The sequence below is a fragment of the Rattus norvegicus genome, chromosome 10 (assembly GCF_021556685.1).
Source record: "Rattus norvegicus strain SHRSP/BbbUtx chromosome 10, alternate assembly SHRSP_T2T, whole genome shotgun sequence".
Classification (NCBI taxonomy): domain Eukaryota; kingdom Metazoa; phylum Chordata; class Mammalia; order Rodentia; family Muridae; genus Rattus; species Rattus norvegicus.
In genome coordinates, this window is record NC_141543.1 from 106990286 (window position 1) to 107005987 (window position 15702).

The 15702-nt window shown below is 50.2% G+C and overlaps 1 protein-coding gene across 2 annotated transcripts; it reads left to right on the top strand.

Moving 5' to 3' along the window:
* The first annotated feature begins 385 nt into the window (after positions 1 to 385).
* Trim80 (tripartite motif protein 80) lies at positions 386 to 15134 on the top strand. Of its 2 annotated transcripts, XM_087570914.1 has the most exons (9): positions 386 to 735; positions 6621 to 6922; positions 7025 to 7068; positions 7339 to 8003; positions 11831 to 11926; positions 12120 to 12353; positions 13197 to 13359; positions 13539 to 13601; positions 14525 to 15134. In XM_087570914.1, exons 2-9 carry the CDS (start codon positions 6813 to 6815, stop codon positions 15076 to 15078), a joined length of 1929 nt encoding a protein of 642 aa, XP_087427040.1. In that variant the 5' UTR covers positions 386 to 735; positions 6621 to 6812; the 3' UTR covers positions 15079 to 15134. The 2 variants fall into 2 exon arrangements, with proteins under 2 accessions (XP_087427040.1, NP_001395539.1); NM_001408610.1 differs by lacking the exon at positions 386 to 735 and having other exon boundaries at positions 6856 to 6922.
* The last annotated feature ends 568 nt before the right edge of the window (positions 15135 to 15702 follow it).

The window sequence follows — 15702 nt, forward strand, 5'->3', positions numbered from 1 at the left end:
AGGGCACTCACAGCTTTCCTTGAAACACCCTGTTTCTGAAAATCTTGCTTGAGAGTGGCTGATCACTGCAGAGGATGTCCCGGGACTTCCATGACACCCTCTGTTCTCAGGATCAGGACAGTCAAATGGGAGTGTCCTGCATTTTTGTCCCAGCTCCTTTCCAGCTGGTCTTCTTAGTGGGCCCAGCTCCCTCTCAGGTGACTCCATCTCAGTTAATTTCTTGGCTGTCAGCAAGGTGAGGGAGTGATAAGGGATGCTAAGGGAAGAAGGCCAAAGGGAACCACCTTCATCCATGCTTCTGGGGCCATGCCAGTCACTCTCCCATGCCCTTCGTGACTGACTGCTCAGTGCCTGAACAAAGTCTGAAACGGCGCGACTTTCTGTCAATAGAGATAAGAAACAAACACCATCAGCCCTGTGTGCTTTTGCTAACTCCGGTGGCCACCTCATAATGACCTGGTTGCTTTCAGTAACCAGACTTCTCCTGCTCTGGAGTGCACCTTAGGGAACTGTTAGAACCGGTGGAGGCAGGCTGGGCCCTCTCCCTCCTCCCTTTCATCGCTGGAATTGAACAGCTCCCATGAGTGCTGAGGATCGAGCTGGAAGAACAAGGGAGGTGTTCCTGAGGAGAAGTGACCAGCACCAAACTGGGCACAGTAGCACAAGCCTGTTATGCCAGCACCTGGGAAATGGAAGCAGGAGCTTTGCTGGCTCCAGATCATTCTCAGTTACACAGTAAGTCAGAGGCCAGCCTGGGCCACCTCAAACCCCATCTCAAGAAACAAACCCACAATATCACCTAAATAGCCATTTCTTATTCAAATTTCCCCCGTTGTCTAAACATTTGGGTGCTTTTAAAAGTATTTCGTTTTTATTTACGAGCGTTTTAACTACGTGTATATCTCCCCACCACGTGTCTGGTATTCACAGAGATGAGAAGAGAGCATCAGATTCCCTGGAGCTGGGGTTACAGGCAGTTGTGAGCTACCATAAAGGAGCTAGAAATTAAACCTGGGTCCTATGGAAAAGCATCCAGTGCTCTAACCACCAGGCCATCTCTCCAGCCCTACAGATAACTCTTTAAGCCAAAATCCAGTCAATATTCTCGCATCAAATTCATTTTAACTCTCCTTTTTCCTTGACATTTTATGTATTTTATGGGTGTGCAAGTGTGTGTGCTCTGGCACACATGAGCCATCTGTGGGATCCAGGTCTGCATACCCCGCCTTTACCCATGGTCCTTATAACCCTGGTCCTTTAGCAGGTCTAAGTGGGGCACATGACTGTAATCCCTACCCCAAGGCTAGTCTCTCCTACATAGAAGATTTGAGGCCAGCCTTGGCTACATGGACCTATGTCACTAAAAAAAAATCCAAACAAATAAACTACCTTTGATCGTTCTTAAAAAATATCTTTGGAGATTATAAGATTGTTACTTCTTTATTTGACAGTGTTGTTTAGGGGAGAGCGTTCAGACCACGAGACCCATGTGAGGTCACAGGACTGCAGAGTCAGGTCTCTCCTTCTAAGATGAAGGTTCCAGGGATCAAACTCAGGTCATCAGGCTTGGCTGCAGGCCCCGTCCCTGATGCACCATCCTACCCCTCCCAACCCCTTCCCTGTCTCACCAGCCCCCCAACAGAGCTTGCTTCCTTCCTCCCTCCCTCCCTCCCTCCCTTCCTTCTTTTAAGATTTTTGAGTACTATGTTGCTCTCTTCAGACACACCATAAGAGGGCACCAGATCTCATTGAACTCGGAACCTCTGGAAGAGCAGTCAGTGCTCTTAACCAGTGAGTCACCTCTCCAGTCCCCAAACAGAACTTTCTTAAGGCATTGTTTGGGTTGCTATTTAGCTGAGACAGTAGTTCTGCTAACTTCATAAAAGGCAAAGGCCACAACTTCTCTCTTAGCATTCACCATAGCCATACCAAGGTTATATGGTGGTTCCATCAAAGAAGCGATCTCTCCTCTTTGTTGCTCTGCCTCAAACACAGCATCTGCCTATGGCAGGTCCAGGTTCCTCTGTGCACCCAGCAGGAATCGGGGTCGGGGTGGGGGGTGTTACGGGCACTGCGGGGGGCAGGAGGGCTGTTGTTTCAATATTCAGTCACCAAATTCCTGGTCACACAACCAAATCATGGAGGTTAGCAGAGTGGTGGTTTATGAACATTACTGAGTCGGTTATTTAAGGGCCCTGGAACGGTGGGTACAATTCTCCTATCTCTGCACAGCGATATGGGGCGCACCAGGCGCTCTGGGTCTGGCCGAAGTTCACTATCAGCCTCTCACGCAAGGAGGGCTTGAAATCCTCAACCCGGGCACCAGCCCTACCACACAGACTGGCGCTGTGGAGGGAGATGAGTGTGTGGTTTCCCCAGGATGAAATTCTGAGAGGACAGAAACCTATAAGAAAAAGGAGGAAGCAGCAACAGGAGAAGAAGTGGTCGGGAACGGAAAACAAACAGTAAACTGCTCAGCGCATCCACTATGCTGAGACCACGTCCGGCTCCCAGCGGGAAGGGCAAACCATCTGCCGGTGCAGCGCTTTGAGGCTCTCAGTGTGGGGGACTTAAACAGGCAGTGCTGCGGTAGAGGGTGCTGGGCTGGTGGGGAGACAGTAGATACTGAGGTGCTGATAATCAAGGACCAGCGACCAGCTTCCATTCTGAAAATAGCGGCTGTTGCAGGGAGGGGCCGTGTACGTTGGCACTTGGTCTCGCAAAGAACTGCAAAGCTTCTCAGTCCGAGAGAAAGAAACTCCCCGTATTTTGAGAGAAAGAAACTGCACACCCCGTATTTAGAGCCCCGGTTTCTAGCGGTGTCCACAGATTCTAACACAGCTTTGCTTAGCTCTGTAGAGAGAGATGCTGGAGAGGCCCACGTGTGCCGGGTTAAGAGGCACTGGTAAAAGCCCTACTGTGGGTTGAGATCATCGGGGAGCATAGCTGAGGCAGAGGGAGGCAGAATAGGATGTGAGGCCTCTTCTGGAGGGAGGCTTGGGCTTCTACTGGTCTCTAATTGAACCAAGGTGCCTCAGACTCCCAGTTCCCCTGACCTTTGGCTAGAGTATTTTTTGTTTTGTTTTTAACTTTGTATGTGTGGGCTTGTACACATATACAATATCTGTGCGCCGCGTGATGCTCTGTGCCCACAGTGACTGAAGAGGATATTGGAATCCCCTGGGACTGGAGTTGCAGGTAGCTGTGAGCAGCCTAATGTGGGTGTCAGGATTAAATCCAGGTCCTCAGATTCAAATGGGCCTCTCCATTTCTCCCCTGCATTCTGCTCCATACACAATGACTGTGACCTAGACACAGCCAGCCACGGGGGCCTCCTACAGCCTAGCAATAGGAACAATATAGCAGTGTATGAGAGACGCTTCCTGAAAACCTTAACATGGATTTTTTTTTCCCCCTTCTTTTTCTGCAGTGATGGGAAACCTAGACCCTCACACACACTAAGTACTTGTACATACATTTCCAGCCCCTTCAATCTTTTAAATTAAATTATTTTGAGGGTTTATGTAGCCCAGGCTGTCCAGGATCTGCCTCCTGAGTACTGGGATTAAAGGCTCCATGGTGTGTGTGTGTGTGTGTGTGTGTGTGTGTGTGTGTGTGTGTGTGTACTTGTGCGTGTCCGTGTATGAGGATATCAGAGGGAGGGAGGGTCACTGAATCCCTGCAGGTGGAGTGACAGTGGTGAGTGGCTTGATTTGGGGGCCAGGAACCAGTCCTGGGTCCTCTGCAAGAGCAACATGCCCTCCAAATCTCCAGCCTCAGAACGTCTTAGATACTGATATACATGTAATTTTAGGTGAAAGGGAGTTTTACCCCTGTAATCTGTGCACCCTGAGCATGCCTGGTGCCAGGGAAAGCAGGAGAAAGAATCAAATCCTCTGGAATTGGAGTTCCATTCAGCTGTGAGGGTACAGAGAATCAACTAGGGTCCTCTGGAAGAGCAGCTAATGCTCTTAACTGCTGAGTCATGGCTCCAGCCCTAATTGCTGAGTCATGGCTCCAGCCCTAACTGCTGAGTCATGGCGCCAGTCCTAACTGCTGAGTCATGGCTCCAGCCCTAACTGCTGAGTCATGGCTCCAGCCCTAACTGCTGAGTCATATCTCCAGCCCTTGATTTTTGTTTGTTGCCTTTGCTTTTTAAAAGGGGTCTAAGAGCATTGGCTGCTCCTCCAGAGGTCTGTGCTTGACTTCCAGCACCCACATGATGCCTCATGACCACCTGTAATTCTAGTTCCGTGGACTCTGACTTCCACTTCTGGTCTCTACAGGCACGTGGCGCGCAGGCGTCCATGCTGACAAAACACCCAATTCACCTAAAAAGCAAAACTTAAGAAATCTGTAGCGAGTGATGATCTTTCCCCTTTGGCAGAATTTCACTTGGAACTTGAGATCCTTCTGTCTTCAGCCGCCTCTTGCAGAGTTTTAAAAGGCAAAAGGAACAACAAAAGCCCAAAGCTGGGGCTAGAGAGATGGCTCAGCAGCTACGGGCACTTGCTGCTCTTTCAGGGGACTCAGGTTCGATTCCCAGCCCCGCCGACAAGGCAGCTCACATTTGCTTTAACTCCAGTCCCAGGGGATCTGATACCTTCTGCTCCCCCTAGGCAAAACACACACACACACACACCACACACCACACTACACACCACACATATATACATGCAGGTAAAACATTTATACACATGAAAATCAAAGCACTTTAATTTTTTAATCCCCTTGGGAAACAACAACAAAAACAAACAAAAAAACACCCTAGGGCTGGAGAAATGGCTCAGTGGTTAAGAGCACTGACTGCTCTTCCAGAGGTCCTGAGTTCAATTCCCAGAAACCACATGGTGACTCACAACCATCTGTAACGGGATCCGATGCTCTCTTCTGGTGTGTCTGAAGACAGCTACAGTGTACTTATATATAATAAATGAATAAATCTTTTTTTTTTTTTTTGTTCTTTTTTTCGGAGCCGGGGACTGAACCCAGGGCCTTGCGCTTCCTAGGCAAGCGCTCTACCACTGAGCTAAATCCCCAACCCCATGAATAAATCTTTAAAAAAAAAAAAAAAAAAAAAAACCCTAAAGCTGCCAAGTTTGTCCATGCCGAACTAAGACAGATAGCACAGTGAGACAAACTATGGGGTAAGAGGATTGGGGGAGCTGGGGCCAAGACTAGTGTACTATAATCCCATCAATTTGGGAAGCTAAGGTAGAAGGATCATGGATTAAAGCCATCTTTAGATATGCAACAAGTTCAAGTCTGGGCAACTTAAGTAACCCACTGAGGAGATATCTCAGCTGACCAGGGCTTGCCCAGCACACACAAGATCACGGCTTCAGACCTCAAGGCCACACTCTAGTGGAATTCTGGTTTGATGCACGCTGAGGAATGCAGTAGTAAAAGTTTGTGTTTTTGTAATTAAACCATTACGTTCCCATAAGAGCACAACGTCATATGTACAGTCAAAACACCGCAGTTCACAACATACAGCAGTTTTCAGCCGGAGCCGAGGCATGTGAGGCAGTGTTTGTGGTTCTCTGGTGTGGCCCCATGCGTCAGGCAAACTGCACGTGGTGTGTGCGGACCTCGCAGTGCGCCCTGGAAAAACTCTGCATTCGATTTTGGATTAATTTTTGGTCAGTAGGAGCCCAGAAACTTTTCAAGAGCCAGAGTGTGAAAAGCTGGATTCTAGTGTACAGTAGGCCCTGGGTTGGATGCCCAGAGCCTCAAAGAAAAGGAACTCCATTGCCCTCACACAAGATTTCCACAAAGAACTCGAAGCAGACACTGTAATTAGTAAAAGATGCCGAAATGCCCCCTCTGGATCCCCACGATGAGGAAGGGCTGCCTTCTGTTCCCCACTACTGATCAACGAGAGGAGTCGGGGTAGTTTTTTGAAGCACATCGACTTGACAGTCTGAAACTTTAGGTTTTTCCTGTGGGGTTCAGGAGGTCAGGGAAATAAGACGCAAGCCACTAAATCAGAGCAATGGTGGCTCTCTTCAGCTTCCCAATCCCTGGCTTCTCTTTCTAAGGGTTCAAAACGAAGTGAAAGCAACAGACAGAATTTCCCGAAAGATCATGCTCAGAGCTACCCTGGGGATGTAACTCGGTGGTACAGGGTTTACCTCCTGTGTATAAGGCCCTGGGGTTTGAATACCTGCATGGAGACGATGGGGAGGAAGAGGAAGGGAGATGCTGGAGAGATGGATCAACAATTAAGAACACCCTGTGCTTTTGCAAAGGACCTGGGTTCAGGTTCTAACATTCACACAGCACCTCAGAATCATCTGTTAACTCCAGCTCCAGGGCATCTGACGCCATCTTCTGGCCTCTTCAGGAATTGCATGCACAGACACTAACAGGCAAGCAGAACTTGCATACATAAAAATAAATAAAACTGGGTTGGGGATTTGGCTCAGTGGTAGAGCGCTTGCTTAGCAAGCGCAAGGCCCTGGGTTCGGTCCCCAGCTCCGAAAAAAAGAAAAGAAAAAAAATAAATAAAACTTTGAAGACAAGGAATAGAGGAGTAGGATCCAACCAGGATGACGGTTGGATCATATGTTAGCCCAGATCCTCCTGTTGCTCATTGGCCATTTTTCCTCTTTGGTCAGAAATATGAACATCCATTGGAAGAGGCCCTGGGTGCTTGCGGCTACTCACTCCGCCTGGAGAGATGGAGACGCTGGAGGTGAGGACCCATGCACAGAGGAGCACAGTGCACTGGCACCTCATAGCACTGTGGTCTGCCCCATGGTCTGGACACCTGTGTCCTGATGACATCACAGGCGGGATGCACCTGAATTATGACATCAGCGAAACTTGGGTCATTCTTAAGGAAAGGGCATCTGGACAGGGAGACCATGAAACAGCAGCCACAGAGAACGGTGAGAAGACGGCGGTCACCAGTCCACAGGTAGGGTACAAGAGGATGGGGGATACCCCCAGCAGCTGCTGAGGGAGGCTGCGGTAGGTCCTGGTACTTGAGCCTCCATGGGTCTTTTCCTTCTTGGCCCAGGGCAGCGAAGTATCTGGCTGTCATAGACATGCAGAAGATCTCACGTAAGTTCAGGCTCCCTCCTAGGTGCCAAAGGGAGTGGCCCCTCCCATACCGTCTTGTCCTTCTGCCTTTCACCATCCTCCCCACAACCCAGGCTGGGACCAGGAACTATGATTCTCAGTGCCCACCCCCACAGGGGTTGGCTGATGACACAGCCCTGGTGCCCAATGGTGAGACAGCTGCTTCCAAAAGAATGATGTAAAAGGAGCCTATGACAGAAGGAGGTCATGCCCTGGCCCTCTGCCATGCCTGGGTTTTCTCTGTCTTCTCAGGACCAACCCAGGACAAATCCCCCTCAGAGCTCTCTACCCAGTCCTCCAGAACCTCACTCCAGCTCCTGATGAGCAGCAACAGCAGTCAACACTTGTTGGAAGACCAAGTCCTCTGTCCCATTTGCCTGGATGTGTTCCGCAACCCGGTCACCACCGCCTGCGGCCACAACTTCTGCATGACATGCCTTCAGAGTTTCTGGGACCACCAGGCTGACACTGGAGAGACTTACTATTGCCCCCAGTGCAGAGAGGCCTTTCCGAGCAGGCCCCGCCTCTGCAAGAACGTCATTCTCGGAGAGATGGTGGCTTGTTTCACCCTGGCCAAGAGCCAGACCTCAGGGCCCTTGTGGGGCCTGGCTGGCCCCACAGATGTGCCCTGTGACTTTTGCTCTCCTCAGAAGCTGAAGGCAACCAAGTCGTGCCTGCAGTGCATGGCTTCCTTGTGCGAGAAGCATCTGCACAGCCATTTTGAGGACCCGTTGTTCCAGGAACACCAGCTGTTGGACCCGGTGTGGGACCTCAAGAACCGCTTGTGCCGTAAGCATCGCAAGCTCCGGCAGATGTACTGCCGCACCGAGGGCAGCTGCGTGTGCGGGGCCTGCCTCCTGGAGGAGCACCAGAACCACGACACAACCCCGCTGGAGGATGAACGGGCCCGCAAGGAGGTGAGGAGGGCTGAGGAAAGACAGAAAGGGCGCGCTCCAGGCTCTGAGGATCTGTCCAATTTCTGTGGGGGAAAATTAACACAGTTCAAGTCGGGCTTTACGGCGCCAAATACTTGAGATACGAAGGCAGGAGTCTAAGAGGGGAACCTGTCTGAAAAGATACTTAGGCAGGGCCGATGAGATGGGTAGAGTAAAAGTTCTTGCTACCCTAAGTTTCACCCTTCAAGTATCTACATTTAAGTGGAAGGAGAGTGGGGAGTGGTAAGGTGCACCTTTAAGCCCAGCATGTGAGAAGCGGAGTTTGAACACCTGATCTATACAGTGAGTTTCAGGATGGTCAGTGCTGCATGTGAGACTGTCTCAAAATAAATTATATAGGGGTTGGGGATTTAGCTCAGTGGTAGAGCGCTTGCCTAGGAAGCGCAAGGCCCTGGGTTCGGTCCCCAGCTCCGAAAAAAAAAAAAAAGTAAAAAAAAAATTATATATATATACATATGTATGTATATATATATATGTATGTGTGTGTGTATATATATACACACAGAGAATGTATGTGTGTGTGTGTGTGTATATATATATATATATACACATACACAGAGAGAGAGAGGGAAAACCAACTTCTTTTTTTTTTTTTTTTTTTTTTTTTTGGTTCTTTTTTTTTTCGGAGCTGGGGACCGAACCCAGAAAACCAACTTCTTAAAGTTATCTATTGACTGGGGCTGGAGAGATGGCTCAGTAGTTAAGAACATTGACTGCCCTTCCAGAGGTCCTGAGTTCAAATCCCAGCACCCACATGGTGGCTCACAACCATCTGCAATGGGATCTGATGCCCTCTTCTGGTGTGGCTGATGATAGCGACAATGTAAATACATACATAATAACTAAATAAAACCTTTAAAGTTGTCTATTGCCACCCATATGTGAGCCTTGGTACTCACACGTGCCCCTACAATAATAATTTTTGAAGGGTAGGCAACTGCTAACATGATAGGCTATGTTATGGCATGAGAAGGCAATGGTTGGTTAGTGAGGAAGGCTCGTCAGAAGTCTCTATCGGCAGTGAATGACACTTGGTTATGGGGTAGGAAAGGTTGTTTACAAGTCTCCCTTAGTGATGCACCCAGAAAACACCTGTGCAAGATGCGCCTGCGCCTTACTCCTCCCAAGAAGCCACTAGAGACAGCAGCTGGAGAGACAGCTCAGCAGCTAGGAACACTGGCTCTGTTTCTGGAGGGCCTGGGTTCGACCCCCACCACCCACATGGTAGCTCACAACTGTAACTCCAGTTCCATGGGAGCGAGCAAAACATCCATTCCCATAAAACACTAGTTCGCTACAGGAACGGAGGTCCCCACAACCTTTCTTTAAGCGTCACTCCCAGGAAGCCATGTACTTGTGTGACCGTCCTCAGAGGAAGGCGGTGGGGGGTGCTCTACAACAGGCTTTTGAGAAATTAGCCTTAACAGGCTGTATAAGAACAGGTTATTATGAAAACAAAAAGAAGCATTTTTAAAAAGCACTTCCAGGCTACCGAGACTTAAACACAATGCACATGCCCCTGTAGTGAATCTGTTTCCAACCTTTGGGAGGCTGAAGCAGGAAGATGGCTTTGGGTTCAAGCTTAGCCTGGTCTACATAGCTAGTTTCAAGCCATGAGACTACATACCGGAAAGTCATTTCAGAAACAGGACAAGGGCCTGGAGAAAGGCTCAGTGGTTAAGAGACCTGGGTTCAAGGGGTTGGGGATTTAGCTCAGTGGTAGAGTGCTTGCCTAGCAAGCGCAAGGCCCTGGGTTCAGTCCCCAGCTCCAGAAAAAAAAAAAAAAAAAGAAAGAAAGAAAAAAAAAAAGAGAGAGAGAGACCTGGGTTCAATTCTCAACACCCACATGGTAATTCAGAACTCTAGCCTCAGGGGATTCAGTACTCTTTTTGGCCTCTACCGGCACGCACGCAGGGCACGCAGACATTACCTCTAGGCAAAGATACCCATGCACATAAAAAACAAAGACAATAAAACAGAACAAAACCAAAACTGGGCATAGTGGCTCATGCCTGAAGCATTAGCAGCAAACGGCTTAGGCAAGAGGACCCCAAGTTCAAGGTCAGCCTGGACTACATAAAATAAACTGCCACTCCTCCTCCCACAAAAAATAAAAAGGTTGGGGAGATAACCCAATAAGTAAAGTGTTTGCTTTTATGACATGAGAACCTGAGTTCCACCCGCCAAGTTAAAAAAAAAGAAAAAAGAAAAAAGCCAGGCACGGTGGTGCACACTGGAATTAACCTGGCACTGCAGAGGCACAGCCGAGGGGATCTCTCGGGCTCGCTGCCCCGCTGGTCTAGCTGAAGCGTTGAGCTCTGGGTTCAGTGAGAGAGCCTGACTCAGAAAGTAAGGAAGGGAGAGCTGGAGAGATGGCTCAGCAGTTAAGAACGCTGTGCCTGCAGAGGACCTGGATTCAGTTCCTAGCCCCGCAACCTTCTGTAACTCCAGTCCAGTATATCCAAACTGGGTGCTCATGTGGGGCATATATACATACAGGCAAAACACATACAAAGTTTTTATATATAATATACATATATATATATATTATACACACACACACACACACACACACACACACACACATTTTCAAGACAAGGTTTCTCTGCATAGCCCTGGCTCTCTTTGTAGCCTTGGCTGTCCTGGCACTCCCTCTATAGACCAGGCTGGCCACAGAACACAGGAGTTCGTCTCTGCCTCCCATACTGAGATCAAAGGTCCCACACGCCTGGCTTTTTTTTTTTTTTTTTTTTTTCCAAAAAGAAAACATGACAGCAAGTGATTGAGGAAAACAGCTACTGTCCTCTGGCTTCAACATATACATGCAGTCACACACATGTACCCCCACATACATGTAGACACACATGACACACATATGAACACAGTGTATGTATGTACACAACACATACACACACACACACACACACACTGCAGCCTAAGTTGGCTAACTTCCTCTCCTGAGTCCTGCCTCCACCCCAGGCAAGGTCCCCAGTAGACCAGTCTGGTCTTGAACTCCCCATGAAATCAAGGATGACCTTGAGCTTCTGGATCCTACCTACACGTCCCCAGTACCCGGTTGTTCCTTCTACTTTCAAATTTTAATATATTTGTATTGCTTTCAGAAGTGAGATCCTCGAATATATTGGTTTTGGTTTGGTTTTTGAGACGGGGATTTTCCGTGTAGAAACTCACCCTGTAGACCAGGCTAGCCTCGAACTCACAGAGATCTACTTGCCTCTGCCTCCTGAGTGCTGGGATAGAGGCGTGTGCCACGACCGACTGGGTAAGCTCCTTATATTTCACCAAGCACATTCGATAACCTTGCTATCCTAACATACTGATCCGATCAGACCCGCAAGACAAGGAGCTTAGAAAAAGCGCAACTGTACCACCACTTCCTACCTAGCTCAAACCATGGATCCCTTCCCAGCTCCTGTGTCCTAAAACCCTGTGGTCATCACTATGAAGAACAACGAAACTGATCCCCGGGAAGGAGGAGCTACAATCTCAGGCAATGATAAAAACAAAAACCAACCAGGCCTTAAGGCACACGCCTTTAAACCCAGCACTCAGGAGGCAGAGGCAGAGGCAGGCAGATCTCTGAGTTAGAGGCCAGCCTGGTCTACAAGTACTGTCTCAAAAAAGAAAAAAAAAAAAAAAAAACATGCCTGCTCGTCTACCGTGGGTTCACGAAGGTCTGTGAATGCATCTCTTCTAGTTGGCAGTCAGGTCTCTCCAAGCCCCACTCTCTGAATCAGGGCGCTTAGGTTCTGCCCCTCTCCTTCCAGGTGGAAGTTCGGAAGATTCAGGCCAATGTGGAGAATCAAATGCTAATCATTGCCTCGGACAGCCAGAAACACCAGGGACGAGTGAGTTTCCTCTCGGTAAGGCGAGCGAGCTAACACCACCCCAACCCAGGCTACCCCAGCATCTTCCCCGGGGCCCCTAGGACCTCCTAGAAGTACAGAGGATTATGGGGAGGGAGAAGAGTGGACAGAGACAGGATGCTTGAGGTGTCTAAGCACAGTGGGGTACAGGAGTGGGGTTCAGGGATACCTCCCTTCACGTCTACCTCAGAAACTGATTCAGACGATGCGAGAAGAGGTGAACACCTGCTTCTCAGAGATCCTCCATGAGGTTAAACAGCTGCAGATGAAGGTCTTGGATTTTGTGGAGAATGAGGAGACAGTTGCCCTGGGAATGCTGGGTAACTCCATGCAACAAAGCCACAGCCGGCTCCTGAAGTTGGAGGGGGACAGCGTCTGGCTCCACGGCCTGCTGGCCAACAAGAGCGATGAGCAGTTTCTACAGGCAAGACATCCCCCTTCCCCAGACCAAGCCCTGTTTCTCTTTTTCTTTTGGTTCTTTTTTTTTTTTTTTCGGAGCTGGGGACCGAACCCAGGGCCTTGCGCTTCCTAGGTAAGCGCTCTACCACTGAGCTAAATCCCCAGCCCCCAAGCCCTGTTTCTCTAAAGAGAAAGAGATGTTCCAGGCCCTGTCTGACTGAGAGCCCCAGGTCAGCATCTTAAAACTCCCACCAGCACCCTCTGCTTTTATCGCACTGCCTGCAGAGATCAGCTATATCCCTTCATTTTCCTCAGGAAAGGATGGGGCAGTGCCCCAGGGTTCTGAGTTCAGAATTCAATCTCCCCGCAAACCACAGGCAGGAGTGAGGCAAAGTCAGCCTCTATCAAAAGCCATATCCCTCTTCAGCCGTGCTCCTGGTGCCACTGAAGGGTGGGGGTGGGAAGCCAAGGTTGAGATGGGGAAGTGCTAGGCACAGTGGCTGACCAGAAAGTGGCAGTGACTTTCTCTATGCCCAGGCGCCAACCCTTATGTTTGGGACCTCCTACCACTGACCTCCTTTCGATTGTTCTCATACCACTGGACAGATTTCAAAGATCTTTGCTTACCTTGTCCCTCTCTGGGCAACAGGATGAACTTAGCAATGATCTTTCCGAGCGACTAAACGCTCCACTCAAACCCTCCTGTTTTCTACAGCAACCAGACTACCTACCACTGAAAGCCTAACCTAAGCTATCCAAACATTTGAAAATGGAACTTTTCCTTCCCCTTGCCCATGGAGGTGGGTGCCCCTGGCAGGTGCCTGAGCCCTGGCTAATGGGGTACTAGCTGCCCATCTCTGCCTAGCAGGAGTTCCCCACACTGAAGCACTTCCCTGCCTGCGTGGAACCCTTACTAGGCACCAACTGTGAGGAGACACAGAGCTTCCTCCAGCTGCCAGAGACCCTGGCCCAGCTCCGCATCAGGCTGATGGACATAGGTCTTAACTTCATCAACCAGCTGCTCTTGAAGGGTCAGTCTCTGAGGGGTCTGGGGTCTTGTAACTTGGGAGGGGCACCTCCTCACCTCCAGTGGTTGTGGTGCCCTGCCTGCCTTCCCAGATCACATGGGCTCCGGGATGGGCCAAGCCTCTGTCTAGAAGGAGGCTGGGCTGTAAGACAGTCCTCAACAAAGCTTGTCCATCTCCCCCAGGCATCAGGATGAACTCCTATGAGGTGCTGCCAGCAACTGTGGACAGAAAGACACTACTCCAGAGTGAGTTCTCAATCCAGAGGCCAGCCTGGGGAAGGAGAGGAGGGAGAACTCCTAGGTGTCTAGACTTCCTGCCTCACCTGCATTCAGGTCCCCAGGGCACTTCCTGTTTCCTTTCCTGGTCTTTCACTGCAGACTGGGGCCCTCAGAGAGACTTAGCCTGGGTCCCAGGCCCTGTTAGGAAGAGGGAGAGCCCCCGTCCCTTCCTACTTCAGAGGTGGTTCTTCTGTGGCCCTCTGGACCCTGGGTGTCACAGCGTCTGCCCTTATCTGGATGGCTGCCAACTTCCCGAGGGTTAGCCAAATCAACCAGAGTAGGTTTTATTTATTCCTCAGACTCCAAGCTTCTGTTTATTTGATGTCCCTCTCCCTGGCCTTGGCTCCAGGTCCAAATCCCAAGGTTTCTGAGATATTGAGGGTCAGATATGGAACATTTTTGATCTCTGGTTCACCTCAGCCAGGAACCCCTCACTCTCCCCAAGTCTCATTCCAGTTGTCTTGAACAAATAAGAAAGGTGATTATGTTAGGATCTGGTGGGAAGGAGGAGGGGGACCCCTGCTCCCCAGCCCCTCCAGAAAAGTCTAACATCGTACAGGGACTTACTTCAGGCTGTCCCATGCGGCCCTACCAGGGCTGGGCTATTTTAAGAAGTAGATAAAGTCAGGTGTGGTAATCTAGCTGTTGGGAGGCTGAGATAGAATGGCTGCCATAAATTCAAAGTCAGCCTGGGCTATCCTGGGCTCAACAAAAGTAGTCAGTGACAACAAACCAGTACACAGAGAGGGTGCCTCTTCTAAGAACTTGGGGTAGAAGCATCCAGTGAAATCTTTGCAAACATCTTTGCAAAAATAAATCTGCTCTTAGCCAGCGTCACTGCTCCTAGAGCAGTGACGCTGGCTCCCTTACGCCTCCATCCCCAACCCCAGATTACTGCAACCTGAACTTTGACTCCTCCATGGCCAGCGAAGAGCTGTTCTTGTTCAAGGAAACGCACTCGGTGTTGAACTTGGGCATCCTTCTGGAGCCCTCGACCACCAGCCCTTTACCGGGCTTCAAGCAGTGGCCCCAGGTTCTGTGCTGCCCAGGCCTGTCGGAAGGCTGTCACTACTGGGAGACCGAGGTGTCCGACTCGTGGATGTGCCTGGGAGTCACCTACCGTCGCAACCCTTCGATGAGCGGTCGCCACCGTCGCAACATCGTCTACCTGCTGGGCCGCAACCCCTATTCGTGGTGTCTGGAGTGGGACTCTCTCAAGTTCTCCGTGTGGCATAACAACACGCAGACGGTGCTGCACGGCTCCTACCACCACACGCTCGGCGTAGCGCTGGACTTCAGGGCCGGCTGCCTGTCCTTCTATGGCGTGGCGGGCGACGTGAGCCTGCTCTACCGCTTCCTCACCTCCTTCCTCGAACCTCTGTACCCCGCGGTCATGGTCAGCAGCGGAGCCTCGCTCACACTCAAGCAGTACCCCGAGGCATAGGCAGCGCCCGCCGGCCCAGGCTGGCTGCTAATAAAGTTAGACTCTACGTACCGCTAGGCAGGAGTTCGGAGAGGGTGGCTTCCTACGCGGTCCCCTGCGCCGAGGATGAAAGCGGTCCCCTGCGCCGAGGATGAATGTGGGTGGCCCACCTGCTTCCCAGCCCTGTCTGAATTCATCTAGGCACCTGTCTAGAAATTCCTGATCGTGACCTTCTCCATGACACTGGAAGGGCTCTGAACCACACTGGAGGTCTCCTGGGCATGGGATAAGCCTGTGTCTTCCAGAGGCCAACATCTTGCTTTAAATATTCACCACCTCTTCCCCCACCCCATCCACAAACTTTACTCTCAGACCCATCCCTGACGCTTCCTACTCTCTTCAGAGGCTCGAGTCAAGCCGACTTCTCTCTCCAGGTTGCCATACTATGACATAGCACAGGATAGAGACAGGAGGGTTGGCCGACTAGGGACCTGGGGACTGGAAATTTGGGGCGGAGGAACCCAGCGCTGCCTTAGATCCAAGACTGATGGGCTGAGGTCAAGGTTAGTAAGAGGTGATGGACAGAACAGCTGACCTCAGTAAAGTGTCGACCTCAATGTTTTACAGTGTAGAAGGCTATGGATA